At 42.4% G+C, this 17,367-nt stretch overlaps 1 protein-coding gene across 1 annotated transcript in view; it reads right to left on the reverse strand.

Moving 5' to 3' along the window:
• Nucleotides 1-906: 906 nt before the first annotated feature.
• Nucleotides 907-17,367, reverse strand: part of ZNF704 (zinc finger protein 704) — a 543,928-nt gene continuing 527,467 nt past the window's right edge. Inside the window, exon 9 of the mRNA XM_069220407.1 lies at nucleotides 907-3,371. Coding sequence (XP_069076508.1) covers nucleotides 3,260-3,371 — 112 coding nt within the window. The 3' untranslated portion in view covers nucleotides 907-3,259. The remainder of the gene's footprint in view (nucleotides 3,372-17,367) is intronic.

A 17,367-nucleotide genomic window follows, 5' to 3' on the forward strand; every position in this document is an offset into this window, starting at 1 on the left:
ACTGGAAGAAATGTCATGCTACAATGAGCACACGAAGATAATGTAAGTATACAAAACCCCCATACATGAAATCTTTCACAGGAAACAACACATCTACATCATCCTTTCTTATTGACACAGGGCCAACTATCACCTTCACACAAATCTGCAAATATACCTAGCGAATTTAGGAAAACTGAGAATGAGACGAAACCAGCCATCTCAGTGTGGTCATCAAATATTCTTCTAAATTTGCTATTTCTTTCCCTCATGCCTCAATGACTCCACAAAAAGGATTTTCTAAAGAAAGGCATTCCTAATACTGATTTATTTGCTTCAATTTTGGACCTAGATAAAACACATGATTAGCCCTTCAAGGAATACATTATTGCCTGCTCCACATAATAGAGTTCTTGAAAGAAAAAGGTAATGCTTGATGAATCCTTATACTAAAAGTAAAATAGGACAATTGGGTTAAACCATTCTCTCTAGAAACGTTATATTTAAACCTTGGACCATGTATTTTTCTGTGGCATGAAACTTACCTTCACTTTACGAAGAATATATCCTCTCGGTATCACGACTGATTGCATGACGGGCACAAGAAATGCACTGCTTCTTTTTAGCAGTTTATGCTTTTTTAGATAATTGTTTTCAGGGTCATCTTTGATTTGGATCTTTAACATACTATAACTTCTCTGGATGTCCATATCTGAGGTATTATATGACTTCTTTAAAGGTAAGGCGCTCGGCTATGCCTCATGCCTGACAGACCCCCACGAGACACAGAATGTTACATGGACATCCTGGTGCGCCATACAGTAAACTCAAAGACATAGATTTGATTGGTTCATACTCCACTGAAAAACTTCAATGTACCACAAAAAAACATTTAAAAGGAAACTAAATGGAGGGGTAAATAATTACTATGGTTGTGTTTTGCCATTTCGGGGTTCTGCCGACATTTACAAACTACTGGACCGTCAGTGCTATGGTCAGTATGTTGCTTGAAACCCTCAATGCCAATATAAAGCCATACTTGGTTAATTAAGAATTCTTTCTGTTCATCAGTCTATATGTATATATCTATAGCTATAGCTATAAAGAGTATATATGCAGATGCACAGCCTGTAACAGGCTATTTATTACCAGTGCCGGATGTGGGGAGGGGCTTTGACTCACCGGAGGACAAGCCTACAGTGAATCATTCTGTTCTTCTCCAAACAATGGTAACAAATAGCATATTAGGCTCTTTGAATCTGCAAAATATAGTTTATACCATGCTATTTTATCATGGGTCGTATTTGTAAACAGTTATTAGCCAGAACCAGCAAAAAATGGGTTCAATATATGGACTGAGATACAATTGTACTGAGTAAGCTTCATGACGAGTAACAGAGTTATTTTCTACCATGAAGACATTGTAACATGCCATATGGGAGCCATTAAACAATGCTTTCTCAGGTCAGCTATGCTGCACTGCCGTAATTACACCGAACTGGACCATTGTGCTGTAATACGAAATGAGTGAATGTGCGTTTGTTAGTGCTCTTGCTCTACATACAAGACCACAGCATTTCCATTAGCATGGCATAGATAGCTTATATGTACATGTAGATGTGCTGAATGTAATATGCTATTCATTGCTCCAGTTGGATGTGGGCCATTCTGCCCTTTCCACTCAACAATGGTAATAAAAAGTAAATTATACTCTGTACATCTGCATCTATGTTTTATGCCATGAAGTCCTTCCGTGTGCATTCGTTATAGACACAGGAATTTAAGCAGAACGAAAGAACAATCATATTACCCGCATCCGCAGTCCATAGGATGAAGCAGTGGACACTGGGAAGTGGAACCAGCACAATCTGCCCTGCACTGGGGTAAAAACATGGTATTTGAAATTTGCACTGTAGTAATACATATCTTTTTCACTGGTGTGGCATTCTACCCATCTATGTGTATATGTTTGTGTGTGTGTGCGTATATACACACGCATATACATACATCTGTATGTATGTATCTATATGTACTCTTGAATATATGTGTATTTCAGAAATTATATATACATGTCAAAAAATATGCTCATTACTTGTTGGAGCACGAAACGAGCTAATCAAGTGCGAACTGGCATTTGAGTCCTGCAATTCAAATATTTGCAGCTTATGGCTGACAGGGACTATACACATTCTTCTACTTTTACGTATTTTTTAAATTGTGGAGTTCGACAAAATCAAGGCGAGCATTAAGATACAGAGCCCACTAAAGCCACACCAGAGAGGAAGCCACACGGAGTAAGTAGAATCCTGCAGCCTGAGTCTGCCACGGAAACTGCCGAACTGCTGTCACACCTACATTCATGGGGTTCAGTAATTAAATGAGCATCTTGCTGTCGTCTCCCTTATGTGCTCAGACAGTGATCAGAATTTCTTTATCCAGACTCTGGATTGGTGATGAACCAGCTAACAGAGATAAAAGAATCAGAGAGGCAGGCTGAGGTTCAGATGGGAGTCAGTGGCAGATGGAGCGATTGTGAGGCTCCTGGGATAAACTTTATATCCAAAAAGCAGGACGGAAGTATAATTGCTGTGCAAATGACATTCTAAGCCTTTATCACCAATGGTCACTCTACCAGTTCTTGCCAAGCTTGCTGCGGGTCCATCAAACCTGCTGAGATTTGCTGGTCATCCAATTCGTCCTTAAACACAACCAGCATTTTCAGCTTTTCGGCATCAATCGTATCCAAGAATTACAATGCTCAAAACCAAGTACAAATATAGAAAAATAAAAGCAAGACCACTAATATTAAGAATATTATTCTGTCTTGAGGTCCAGTCTTAAAATGGATGCTTTTGAAAAAATTGTAGCTTATACGCTGCTGCAAACGAACCGCAAGTCAGTTTTGTCAGAAAGCTTATGAAAAGGGCCTTCATTCCAGTGAAAGAGCTGCTACTTGGTTTAAGTGCTATAAAGATTCGTGTACAATTCCTATGTTCCTAGGATTTTTAAAAACGTTTGCTTGAAGAACAAGAATGTATGCAGGCGTCTGAAGATGAGCCATACTAATAGCTGCTCCATGATCAAAAACATTTGGCTCTCTCCGTCCTCAAAGTCATTTCTACTAAGTGCTTTTTCTTTTTGGCTCCAAGTGCTGTTTTCAAATTGCAAAGCTATATAATGCTTTGATAGAAAAGCCATGGAGTGGAAGAGTCTGTCATAAGTGCAGCTTGGAACGGGTCCTGATGCAATATCTGCCCATCAGCATGGTGGTCCCGGTGTATTAGTCAACAAACCTTTGGCAGGCCTTCTTCCAGCGGCAGGCAGTGCACCACATATCTCTGTTCTCCATGCCATAGACTTTCCGGCATTTTTTGCCTTCACCACGGGGCTTTCTGTTAAAAACAAATAACATCTGGTTAAAAAGGATCTGGAATGGTCGGGTACTATGCACTTTATTGACATTGTTTTTTTATGGGCCTTTTAAGATTGGAAATTAGCGGGCAGGTGGGAATGCACCTTGCATTTATTATGTTCCTTGATTGGTGGTTAGGTGGGGACGGGGTTGTGTATTGCACTTACCATGCATTTTTGCCCTTTGTAGATTAGCAGCCATGTGGTAATGTGTCAGGATTTAAAAACCTTTTAAGAGGGGATGGCATTGAATATTGCACTTAACCTTGCATTTTGCACTTTATAGAACAATTGACTTATGACTATGTCCCAGGATGTTTTAAACTTCTTGCTATGCCCCAGGATTTTGATGCCCCTGTCCCGTCGCAGGACCTTGCAGTGGTTGGGTAGTATGCGCTCTACTGTCATCATTTTCTTATGTGTGTCTTAAGATGGGGAATCAGTGGGCAGATGGACGGGGGCTTAGAAGGGGGTGGAGGTGTTTATTGCACTTTTCCATGCATTTTGCACTGTGTATAATAACTGATATGTGGTTATGTCCCAGGATTTTAAACTTTTTGTTACCACTATGGTGGGGGGGGGGTCTAATCTTCATTGCTACCTCTTGATTGAGGTATGGGGGAGGCAACCTTGGATGATTACCTAAAATAAACATTGCATATGTATTCTATTGGATAGTGCTGCATTATGATTTTAAATGTGCATTTCTTTGTTCATGGATTTTAATAACTAATACACTGTTACTTACTACTACCTCCAAAGGTGGTTAAAAACACATATGAATAGGTTTTGTTCCGTGAAAGGGAATGGCTGGGGTGGTATTTTCAGTAAAGAATAAATGTTATTCACCTGTCGTAATATTGTTCATATTCCTTCCATGTTGCCCTTTTCCTCAGCACTCTCGTTTCAAGGTCACCCTATAGGCTCAACCATAAACGTGAAAAAACCCGACCAAAACTTCAGCGCATATTATATTAACACAAGCATCCTCTGTTGGTGTTATACCTTAATCACTTAACCACAGAGATGTAGAATGTTCTGAGATGGAGATCAAAGCTGTGGGCTGGAAAATTGGACCATGTAAAAACTGCTTGATTCACATAGGAATGAAATATTACAACTAAAGAAACAGTAAGAGAGCAGAGATCAACCACACATATCAGGCAAACATGTTCTCATATTTACCAACAAGTTATGACCAAAAATATTTTAAAATAGTCAGGTTTCAAAATTCTTAGTTAGCAGTATAATATCACAAGAAGTATAATTCTATGACCTTTGATCCTACGATTATATCACAGGGCACTTGCAATGACGTGCCTGCCTTCTGCAGAACTAAGAACATTGGAGATAAAAAATCACAATATGAACAACGGGCGTCCGGAGCAGCTGTATATTACTACACACAGGTCCACTATTTGAAAGTACTACTAGATTTACTGACAGATGCTGCAATGTTAAGGTAAATTTTAAATGTAATTTACTAGAACTTCTACAGCATTTTAAAATTAAGATGAATTTAGTTAATTAAATAATTTATTAATTTCACTCACCTTAGAATAGTCTCCAGCACCACACTGGATCACGAAAACTTTTCCATAGCAGTAACCTTACGCGCCACTAGGTGGCATTGTGCGGCTTCAAGCTGACTCTACACTTCCTCAGAAGTGATGGAATGTAGCCGCATAAATGCACCACCCCTTGCGCTGATATTTATTTTTTATTGACCCTTTCCACACCCTTAGATACAGAAACAAAAAATCATTGGTTACAGTGTGGTGAGTATTAACTTGTGACTTTTTAGATGCTAGAATGAGATGAATAGAAAGAACAGCGCGGTGGGAGGATGGTGAGGAATTAGCAGTTAGAAAGAGGATCCACTAGGAAGATAATTATTAAAGGAAAGTAACTACTGGTTCTTGTGATGGATACCTCTAACAGCAGATTCCTTACTTTAGAATAGATACCAAAGAAGTACCTCCCCAGATTAAGGGTCTGTTGAGAGGACTCAGTTCAAAAAAGTCTTGCAGGACTGGACAGGCAAAACATCCTTCCTACCAGACCTGGCTGTCAAAAGAGTAGTGCTGTGTACACATATGCACTAATGTGCATGTCGCAGCCTGGCATATGCCAAAAAAGGCACTCCCCATGTGAATGCAGTGGTAGCAGCCTTAGCCCTGGTTGAACGGGTTCTAGGACCTTCCAGAGGCTGCTTTTTGGCTAGCATATAGGAGATCTTAATGCAGATGACTATCCACCTCAACAAGGTACTCTTCAGCACCACCTTCCCATTCTTCACTCCAGAGAAACTCGCAAAACGCTGACTGTCCAACCAATGGTTTTTGGTATGATCACTGTAGAAGTTTAAACCGATTCAGCCACTTCTTCACTTCTGAGGGGTGAAAAGGAGTAACCTGAAAGAGTATTCCTTGTCCAGAAGAGAGGTTGGATTTATCTTACTAGTTGAGGCCTGTACAATAAGACTCTGTAGGGTGGGGTGCTAGGTGGGAAAATCTGGGTCACTAGGTACTGGCCTGTATTATCTGGCTACCTGACTATGCACAGGCGGGCACGAGCAAGGCTTCAGCCAAAGAGCCATCATTGAGGGCATCTGTAAGGAAGTAAGTGCTCAGAAGTTGTTGAACCAGGCTACAAAGTCTCTGTTAAACATTTGTTTTTGGTCTCAATAAAGGGTGACTCTAGTGCCTCACTTGCCCTCTGGACAACCACTACAAATGAGACACTCTCCCATTGGTGGCCCTAGAGGAGAGTCAAACACTTCCTCAGGTGGGGCATCAAACTCACTGTCATTCTGTAAAGCATTGTATAATGCATCATCAGTGTAATGAGTGGGGGGCAAGTCATCCCCATCACTCATCATCGTCAGCATCCTAGTGTGCCCCCCTGCTCTGACAAATGATTGGGCCTCCCTATCTCAGATTGCCTTTGAGTGAAGGCGAGCACATTAATGGGACATCTTGAAGTCATATCCGGAGCCTAGAAATCAAAGATATACCATGTGCAGGTTTGTGACTGACATCTGCTTCCAGCAGCTGTGGCATGGCTTGAAACCTGCTATTTGGGTGGTGATATTGCTCCATAGCACACTGGTTAAACCATTAGAAGTTGGTGGAAAACTAACAAAAGACAACAGGAGCAAAACTCTGGATCCACATCCAAAGGCATGGAAAAAAAGAGTGGAGTTCAGCATGCAGGGGTGACACTTATATGCAGCTCTGCTCCATCACTGCAAGGCAGGGTGGAGAGAGCACAACGCCACCTAGTGGTGCAAGGGAGCACTGCTACGGAAAGGATTTCCAGATGCAGTCTGACGCCTCAGGTAGGGAATCTGCAATTGGGGGGATCCATCAGAAGTTGTATTGATTATAATTGCTGTATGCGACGGCAAAAATGCTTAGTACAATTTACTGAAACCATTTTAGGAGTACGTAAATTTTTCCAGAGTTCTAAAATGGCTTAGCAACTCCGGATCAAATTGCTATTTGGAAGAGGCATGTTGTAGACGTCTTTCCAAACAGCATTTGTGTGTGAGCTGTATGAATGTTTTACAACAGGCATCCAGTTGTAAAACATTGGAAATTATTGACAACCAGTTGGGGTGGTGAGGGATTTGCGTAAGGGAACGAGTCACCATAGAACCCCTTCCCCTTTGTGAATGTGAAAAAGGTTTGTTGGGGAGTAGGCAGGGGTCCAGTTTGTTTGAGAGTCCTGCCCACTCTAAAACAAACTTTAAAAAAATATAAAGTTTTATTTTTAAGAGAAGCAGCATTGCCCTTAAAGTAACTGGGCTGCATTTAAAAATGAAAAGTTTATTAAAAAGTGATGACAGACATGTTGGTCTGCTGACCTTAGCAGGCCACCATCCTTATGATGGCTACTAATCAGAGTGAGTTGCAATTTACAACCTACCTCATTCATATTTATGATGTAGGTCACATTGTGACCCACTGTGATTCAGAATTTTATGAACTGACCTATTATTGCGTAGACCTATTTGGTAAATTCTTTACTGGTTGCAAAAATACTGGTGACAAGTTGTGACATATTTTTTGTGGTGGCCAGTAATTTGTACAATTGGCCATAGTGTTCTTAGCTTTGGTTTTTAGAGCTACTAGTCTTTATCTTTCTTATTTGTATAGGAGGTATATGACATTGTTGTGCCTCTGATGAGTAGGTAGAAAGCTTCCCAAACATGGTTAATATCTGAAACACTGCAACAACTTATTTTAAAAATTAAATTCTGTGATGTTTACCTTTAGGTTAGACTTAAATATTTTAATTTTGACTTAAATGTTTAATCTTTACCTGAATTTCCAATTCTGTTTTGATCTTTTTTCTGGTCTTCAAAGCAAACACATGTACAAAGGGGGCATTTTCTGAAACACAAGCTGATCCAATACTTTAGTGGAGAGCTATATACTTTATTATCCACACTGGAATAATCAATCTTTGAAAAGGTCTTTGATATAGCAGGGCAGTGAGTATATTATCGTGCATTAGTCTCCAAATATTGGTCTATTTTTGACAAAGTTCCACTCCAATTTATTTGTATGGTCACATTTTGGTTGGGAATACATATAAGATATCCACGTTCTTTATTTTTCCAAGTCTAATGAAGATAGATGCCACCTGACTTCTGGATCTTTTCCTGAGTTATTTTTATTTGTGTTTAATGAATGTTATCTTATTTTAAGTTATAAAAGGTCTGTAGAGCATATTACCATCCATCAAGTCATTGTTGAGATGTGTTGTCACAAAAACATAATTAAGTAATAAATGTATTAAACAAAAAAGGTTTTTAGTTCCTTTCTAAACCAGAATTAGACTGGTATTCATCTTAAGACAAGTAGCATTACATCCCAGAGGGTGGATGCCTGTGCTAAAAAAAAGCAGAAAAAATGATGTTTTTTGTGAAATTTCGATATGGGGAGCATAACTTACTGAGCCTATAAGAGGGAAATGCTAGGTGTATAGATAACCAAACAATTAGCAATGAATCAGGAGATATTCAGTAAAAAGACTGGTGCATGATAAAGAGAACTGTGGACTTGATTCAGCACCCTAAATAAGGATCTCAGAATAGAGGATGAGAAACTGAATCGAGGTGCCATAGTTACCATGCAAGTAACTTGATTATAGACTGCAAGCAATAAATCAAGGTGGATTTTACACCTAAATAAGCACCATAACAATAGGCTAGTTAAGACCTAAAGGATCATGTAACCTAAGTGATTTGACTGTCTTAGGAAATATATGGAAGAAGTAGGTACATTTTCCTCATTATAAAAGTAAAGGAGGAGATCACTGAAGAAACTCCCTGTCAAAACAGGGACTATATTGATGAATTATCAAATCTCCTTATCACCTCAGCCATCTGACATGCCCACAAAAGACTCCTAGGTGACTTCACCCTCCCAGACAATACAAGAGACACCGTCCTGATCCTCATAGACACACTCAATATGGTACTGCATGTCAACCACCCAGCACACTCCAAAGGCCATATCCTCGCTCTCGTCTTCTGAACATCACCAACAATCCAATGCAAATCACCCATATCCCTGTACTGGATCGACCACCTTTCCAACCTTATCTCCCTGCTTAGCATCCAACTAACAACCCAAGGCCAGCCCAAAAGAGAACAAAAAACCTTCAAATCCCGCAAAGACTTCCCCATCAACAACTAAAAGCTTGAACTCATCTCTAGGCCTACCAACTCCATGTCCACTCTTCTAAATGACTTCAATTCTTTTCTGGAAAATCAAGTGAATTCCCACTCTACAACCAAAACATGCAAGTGCAAGCCAAAATCTTCAGCATCCGTTGCTCCAAATACCTTGATAAAAACATCACAAAAGAAAAAGGAAAGAGCATGGAACCCAGATGACACCCTGCTACTGCACAACCCACAGACAACTGATCAGCTTAAACAAAGTATCATACCAACACCATCAATCAAGCTTCCAATCTAAGCAAAACACTCTTCAGCACAATCAAACACTGCAACAACCCCTCATCTGACCTTCATATCTCACACTCCATCGACAAATGCAACACCATCAACTCTTCAATGGATAAACAAAATCTGATAGTACATCGACAACACCAAATTTGCTTCTCTTAGATTTCCACTTCACTTTGCACCCTGAAATGGTCATCCTTCAAACTCCTATCTCTCCAAACCACCTCCTTTGAAGATGATATCTTACTTTTGTCTTTCATCAAAGCTCATCCCAAGAAGCTCTTTCTCCTCTACTCACTATTATCAACAGCTCCACCACTCAACAAATCTTACCAGAAGCTCTCTCTCAAGACACACCAGATCCTGCTACTCCTAAAGAAACATACACTAGAACCTGATGACATCGTCAACTAGGCCCATTACTCACCTACCCTACTTCAGCAAGATAATCAAAAAGCACTCTATGCTTTCCTCAAAGACCACATCAATGAGAACCATCTCCAGCATGATCTGGCTTCAGATCACACTGCAGCAAGAAAACCACTACCTTATAGACGCACCGAGACACTCTTTGAACCACAAAGAGGAACTTTGCCTCCTGATATTGCTGAATTTCTTAGTTGACTTCGACACCACAGACCATCCTATACTCACCCATACCCTGACTCATCTGGTATTTACTGGAAATGGTTATCTTCTTATCTTTAAAGTCATAGCAAGTGTCTTCTCATGGGCACCTCCAGGTCCCACAAGATTCTTACCACATGTGGAGATCCCGCAGGGTTCTGTGCTGTTCCTAGTCATCTTCAACCTCTACATGGAACCTCGTGGGGCTCTACTCACCAATTACAGTATCAGAATTCCCCATTATCCAAAGATCATGAACCCTACTGGAAGGTCTCTTCTGCTTCAGACTTCCAAATCCTTAAACACTGCCTACACCTCATCCAGACCTGGATGTCCAGCACCAACCTGAAAGCTCAACCACACCACAACAGAATTCCTGTTATTTGTCAAGCAAAAAATAATACAAACCTGGCTGAATGACATGAACATTGACAGGTTTGATTTCCAGCTTTTGCCCAATGCCAGTTCACTTGGATTCACCATGGACAGCAACCTCACCCTCAAGGAACACATTTACATGAAAATAAAGAGAGCTTGGTACACATTCTATCTACTGAAGAAAGTGAGACAGTTCTTCTCAGAATGTTATCATAGAACTACTAGTTACTTCCTCGTACTCTCATATCTAGATCCTGGTAATGGCCTGCCCCTTGGCCTCCCAGACTCTACACTGCCAGTGCCTTAAGAAATATGAGCATATTAACCCAATCATGATTAAAATCAATTGGCAGTCCTTGTCAGCCTTCACTATCTTCAATACCAGCTGCATTGTTTACAAAGCCATCAAAGCCTGCCCCTTGCCTATCTGCTACGCTTAACATATTTCTGGCTCTGGAAACTCCTGCAGCCAGGACACTATTAGACTGAAGACATAAAAAAGTGTACAAAATAGAATAAGCAAGGCAACAGGCCATTTCCATGTATGAACGAAGGTTCTGGAACAACATCAGGACCAAACCAACCCTGTTCTAATTCAGGAAAGAGTTGAACACACAACTCTTTAACGAACCCTACAACATGATGTAGTACCATCCTACAATCCATACAATGCTGGGTTCCCTTTTGTAGAGGTCCTGTGAATAGTCTATAGTTGTTTTAAAGTTCCAGCATGACCACCACATTTAGAAACGTGTTGACCACCTTGGAAAGTTAAAACAATTGTACACTATGGACAATGGCATTCCACAATGGTGACCATGTGGGAAGCAATGCACTGCAGATGAAATGAGTGGCAAGCAGAGCTTTAGTATCCTCTGAAGAAGAAAAAGGAAAACTATAAAAGGAGAAAATTGAATACGAAAACACTGGCCACTCAGCCCTCACAATGATGCACACTGATTTTCAGGTGGATGTACACAGGTGATCAGCAAATTATGTCATTCACAGGGTATGAGAGACAATGACTGATGTGGACTGAACCATTATCCCATATGGTTATGGATGGAAGCAGAGTGTAAATGACACCCAGACAGACCAAAGGAACAATGGAAGAACAGAGCTGTCCCAAAGGCACTCTATGTGTGTGTGTTTGCATATGTGTGCAGATACGCTATGATTTCAGGCTGCACAGCTTGCAGCTATGATACCTGTACTCGGTTCCATTCTCTCCAGCAACACAAAAGCCAGCTCTCTCATATTTATGAAAAAGTGCTTGTGGTTGCAAAACAACAGGTCAGAACACAGGCTGCACTAAAGCTGTAAACTTCCAGCCTTTTCATGATGCTGTTAGGATATATGAATTGTGGGTATCATGTTTGTTTGGCCTATAAGCAAAAATAACATTTCTACAAACCAACTTTTACATTTAATCAAAAGCTAGTTTTGAGTCACAAGGAAAATGTTATTAACCCTGTAAGCATCTGTTTGGGGCATGTAGTGCTCTAGATTCACATGCTTAGCATACTCCTGCCATCTAGTGTTGGGCAATACATGTACAACTTGTTTTTCTTTGAAGAAGTCTTTTGAGCCATGAGGTATAGTGACTCCTCCTATGACTGGTAATGTGCATAGGCATTAGCTCCATTGTTAGATTGTTTTCCTGCACAGTAGGTAACAATGGAGATGAAGCATGAACATGGACAAAGATGAATATGCAAGAAAAAAGATAGGAAAGAAAGACAGTAAAAGAAAAAAGAAAAAAGGCATCAGCAACAACTGACGGCTTCCAGAGAGAAGAGTGGGTGCATGTGAATCTACAGCATTACATGCCACAACAGATGCTTACAGGGTTGGTAACATTTTCCCTTTGTGACATGTGTAGCTATAGATCCACATGCTCTACACAGACTGTAAAGCAGTGCTATCCAAAGAGGTGGCTAGCCAGAGGACGTTGTAGAAGACTGAAAAAGTGTACAGAGTACAGTGTGGTCCATTTGCACCGGTTGCCATGCTATGCCATCTACACAGTAGTGTTTGGTGAATGTGTGAGGTATGGACTAGGTAACTGCCTCATAGATATCAACTATTGGGATATTACCCAGAAAAGCCATGGAAGCTGTTTTATAGGTAGAATGTAGATTTGATGGAGCAGAGGGTTGCCGTAGCATATAGCTGGTTTGAATGCATTTTACTGCGAGCTTTTGAAATGGCTCTGCCTTTGTGTGGTTTTGTGTAGGCGAGAAATAACTGATGGACCTTACGAAATGATTTGTCCTATCAATGTGGTACAAGAGGGCCCTCTACATCTAGTGTGTGAAGGGCTCTCTCTGCTACTGAGTCTGGGTGTGGGAAGAACACTGGGAGTTTAATTGTTTAGTTGAGGTGGCAAGGAGAGATCACCTTGGGTAGAAACTTTGGGTTGGTTCTAAGGGCTACTTTGTCAGCATGAACCTTGAAAAAGGGCTCTTCCAACGTGAGAGCTTGCATCTCGCTCACATGCTGGAAGTGATTGTGACTGAAAACGCTAGTTTCCAAGATGAAAATTGGAGAGGGTAAGAATGAAGAGGCTCAAAAGGGGGTCCCATGAGCCTAGTGAGGACTACTTTGAGATTCCGGGACAGAGGGTATTGTGTGGAGGATAATTCTCTTAAGTCTTTCCATAAATGTTTTAATGTCGGAGATTCTGAATAGTGAAGAGTGTCCCCTGTTCTGTAGATAAGCTCTCGCTGCAGCCAAACGTAAACAAATGAATGTGTAACCCAGGCCTGAGAGTTGCAAGTGAAACAGGCAATTTCTTGCCCTGTAGGCTTTAGTGGATCAACGTGTTTGGGTAGGCAGTGGTGGATGAACCTTTTCCACTTTGCCGCATGCAGGCTCAGGTAGTGGGATGGCAAGCCTCTTTGAGGATGGACATACGTTCAGGGGGCAAATTGAGGTAACCAAACTCTAGGAATTCAGAAGCCAGATCACAAGGCTTAGGTGCCTGGGTTTAGTATGCTTGTCTGTGCCCTGGGGTTGAGTGAGAAGGTCTGACCTGTTGGGGACCTTGTCACAAGGGACTATAGACAACTCGAGGAAGGTTGTGAACTACGACTGCCTGGCCCATGTCAGAGCCACTAGAATGAGGCTGAGGGAGGTCTGCTGAAGCTTCAGAATCACATATGGAAGGAGTGTGAGAGGTGGAAAAGTGTAGGCAAATTTCCCTGACCCGTTCATCCATAGTGCATTCCCTATGAACTGTGGGAGTATAAACCTGGGTGAGAAGTATTTGGTGTTTTTCAGGCAGCTGCGAACAGATATATTATAAGGAAACTCCCAACGCTGGAAGTATGGGAGCAGGACTTCTGGGTGGAGTTCCCACTCATGGACTTGTTGTCATATCCTGTTGAGCAGGCCCCTAAAGTCATTGTCTTGTCCCAGAAGGTACTCCTCTAACAGACACACTTTTTGGTGAATCACCCAATGCCAAATGCTTTGTGCTAATGCTGAGAGCTGGGGAGAGTGCATGCTCCCCTGTTTTTGTAAGTAATACATGGCAGTCATGTTGTCGGTTTTCACCAGGGCTGTGGTGTGATGTGCATGGCAGAAGAAAGCCTTCAGGGCTAATTGAACTGCCAAAAACTCTAGATAGTTGATGTGGAAGGTCTGTTGGGGTGTCCAGAGACCCTGAGCAGTCATGTCCTACTGATGCTCCCCAGCCCGTGAAAGAGGCATCTTTGAAGAACGTCACCTAGGTGATTGGGTTTAGGAAAGGCCTGCCCTGCAACAGATTGTAGCTGTTCCACCACTCTAGAGAGCGATGGGTTCTGGCCCAAATCAACACTAGATCCTCCCATAGACCCTCCCATTGTGACCATTGTGCCACCAGGTACTGTTGGAGGAGATGCATGTGTAAATGGGGAAAGCAGGAGGCCATCATGCTGAAGAGCACATTGCTGTTCTCACTGTTAGCTGAATATTTGGCTGAAAAAGAGGCAGCAGGAGCTGGAAGGCTTGGACCCATGCAGGGCTGGGATAAGCCTTCACAGTGATTGTGTTCGGAATTGCTAGTAGGAAGGGCTGCATTTGTAGTGGTTAGAGGTAGGACTTGCCTACATTTCGAATTGAAAGTGCTGTCCCCTTACCATAAACCTGAAGTAGTGGCGATGTGTAGGAAGGATCAGGATATGAAAAAAGGCATTCTTCAAGTAGAGGGATGCCATGAAGTAATCTTGCTGCAACAGTGGAATGACATCTTGGAGTGTGACCATGTGGAAATGCTCTGAAAGAAGGTACGTGTTGAGGGGCCTGAGGCCTGTCTTTCTTTGGGATTAGAAAGTACAGGGGGTATACTCTTTTGTGACAGCCTCTATAGCCCCCTTCTTCCTGGAAGAGGCGCTGGTGTTCTGGTGAGATGGAGTGTTTGCAGGGGGTGGTGTTTGGTGGAGGGGCAGTGAGTTCCAAGCAGTACATTACAGTGGACAGAACCCATTGGTTTAAGGTAATATTTTGCCAATGCACATGGAATCCTTGCAGATTTCCTCCGACATGTATTGTGTGATCGGGGGAATAGAGGGGCAGTCACTGCTTGGTGGGTGTGGTTCCCATTTCCACCCTATATCTACCCCTTCCTTTAGAATTGTTTTCACTATAGGTATCCGTTGAATAACCCCAGGCGGCGTGTGGCTTGTGCTGTTGCCTCTAGTAGGAGGTGGAGGCCTCTGGAGAGCTGGCTTGAGTGTGTCCAAAGAATGGCGAGCAACTAAAGGTCGCACAGGGTGAGGAAGGTACCATTTCTTTAGCTGTATCCCTGCCTTTAACAAAACAAAATTCTGGCATCTGATCAACCTGAGGCTGAGAGGTGTTCCCCATCAAGGAAAATGTTCATCAGATGCTGACGGACTTCTGACTTGAAGCCAGAACCACAGAGCCAAGCTTGTCTGAGGATCAAGACACTCAAGTTTGTGCGTATGGCAGTGGTGTCAGAAGCATCAAGAGCACACCTGATAGTGGTATAGGTGATTGATTGCCCTTCTGCTACAATCTCCTGTGCTAGTTGTTTGTACTGATCAGGGAGGTGCTGGATCAGGTTTCCAACCTCATCCCGTTTGGCTCGGTCATACCTAGATAATAACCCCACGGAGTTGGCGATCCGCTAGTGAGCTGCAGATTGTGTGGCAACTTGTTGCCCTGCCGCATTGATTTTCTTGCTTTCTTTATCTGGCTGCGGGGCATCCCCAGTACCCTATGGGTTTGCCTGTTTATGGCTAGTGTGCAATACCAATGAGTCTGGCGGGAGCTGACCTCTGATGTAGGGCAGGTCCAGAGGGAGGGGTTGCATTTATTGTGATCCCTTGGGGTGACTATCGTAGGATTGACTGGATCTTGGAAAAAATCCTACGTAAGCTTCAGTATCCCCTTAAACATGGGCAAAAACTATATAGAATGCTGAGTGTGTGAGAGAGTTTCTACCAGGAAGTTAGCCTCCTCTGCAATGGCATGTTAGTTTACCTTGTGGAAGGTGTCCACCCTGTGAATGACCTCATGGTAAGAGGTGGTATAGTCAGGAGGAGAAGACTTGACAGGAAAGAGATAGGGGTTGTTGCCACCTGTAGGATCAACTCCATAACCATCTCATGGATAATCCCAAAGCTCCATGTCTTATGTAGCATCATTAGGGTCTATGTTCTGAGCACTGTCCTCCCCATAAGAAGAATATGCAGATTTCTTCAGAGAAGGAGGCAGAGGTGCCTATGTTGGTGGAGGAGGCAAAGTAGGTTGAGAGGGCGGTGGACCGGTGCCCATTCTGCTTTTTCAGCTTGGAAGTTGGAGGAGGCTCTAATTGCAGCTGCTTTTCCAAAGTAACCTTCCTCTTGTGAGGAAGGGGTTCCTGCACCTTTGCTGTAATTTTCCCCATCTGGTGGTGATGAAAAAATCTCTGTTGCCCAGCGTTCAACTCCTCTTGAAGGCGTTGTGGAATCAGCAGCTTCTGATCCTGGGAGCCATTGAAGGTCAACTGGGTGAAGAAGGCTGCTTTGGCTTTGAAGACAGTTTCGGCATCTACCACTGTTTTGGCTCTGAAAAGCCCATCCGTGCCGATGCCAAGACCCCAGAGAATGTCGAGGGAGCTGGTGGTGTTGAGGAGGTGCAGTTCTTGAGCGGGTGGCTCAGCGCCGAGGGTAGAGTAGGAGTCAGCTCTGAAGTCTTAGTTCAGTGCTGCCCATGACTAGGTTTCAGTGGCAGCTTGGAAGGCTGTGTCCCCGACTAGGGGCTTGTCGCCCAACCCCCGGAGGGGTGGTGGGTGACCTGATGGTGAGAGCTGGTACTTACTGTTGCCATCTTCTATCCTTGGTACATTGTAGGCTGCAGGACTTGGGCCTCAGAGTCCAAGGACTTATCAGGTTCTGGACTAAAGGCAGTGACTTGTTTGACATCTGGCTTCTTCTTTGACATTGTTGCCAAAAATGTTGAAGGTGCACCATGGTGTATCAAGCAAGCAATGATCTTGATGGCTTCAGATGTTTTTTTTAGGGCAGAAGTTGAAGTAGGTGGAGCAGGATGCCTTGTTATACTCTGGCGACCAGCAGAGATTATAAACTGCATGTTAGTCTTCCAATAAGTACTTGGAATGGCACTGTGAACAGTAGTGAAAAGGTATAGTTCTGATATTGTGACGCTGGTAAATTAATGTAACTGTCTTTTGTCATGAGTGCTGTGTTTTGTCGATGATTTAATGTGTTATGAAGGAGTGGTTGATTCTCACAAATTGCTATTTGATACCAAAGTAAGGCTAACCTATTTTGATGCCAAATTTCATGCTGTCTGAGTTAACAATTGCACATTTTCCTGGGTTGTGATCCTTCATATGTATTGATATTTGTGTTTGTTAAATGTTTATTTTGATGCATCTGTGAATAACGTTGAGCACATTAGATCTAGTAATCCCCATGCTTATTTCCTCACCACCTGACTAGAACTAGTAATCCCTGGGTACATATTTCCCAAACACA

The sequence above is a fragment of the Pleurodeles waltl genome, chromosome 2_2 (genome assembly GCF_031143425.1).
Source record: "Pleurodeles waltl isolate 20211129_DDA chromosome 2_2, aPleWal1.hap1.20221129, whole genome shotgun sequence".
NCBI lineage: Eukaryota > Metazoa > Chordata > Amphibia > Caudata > Salamandridae > Pleurodeles > Pleurodeles waltl.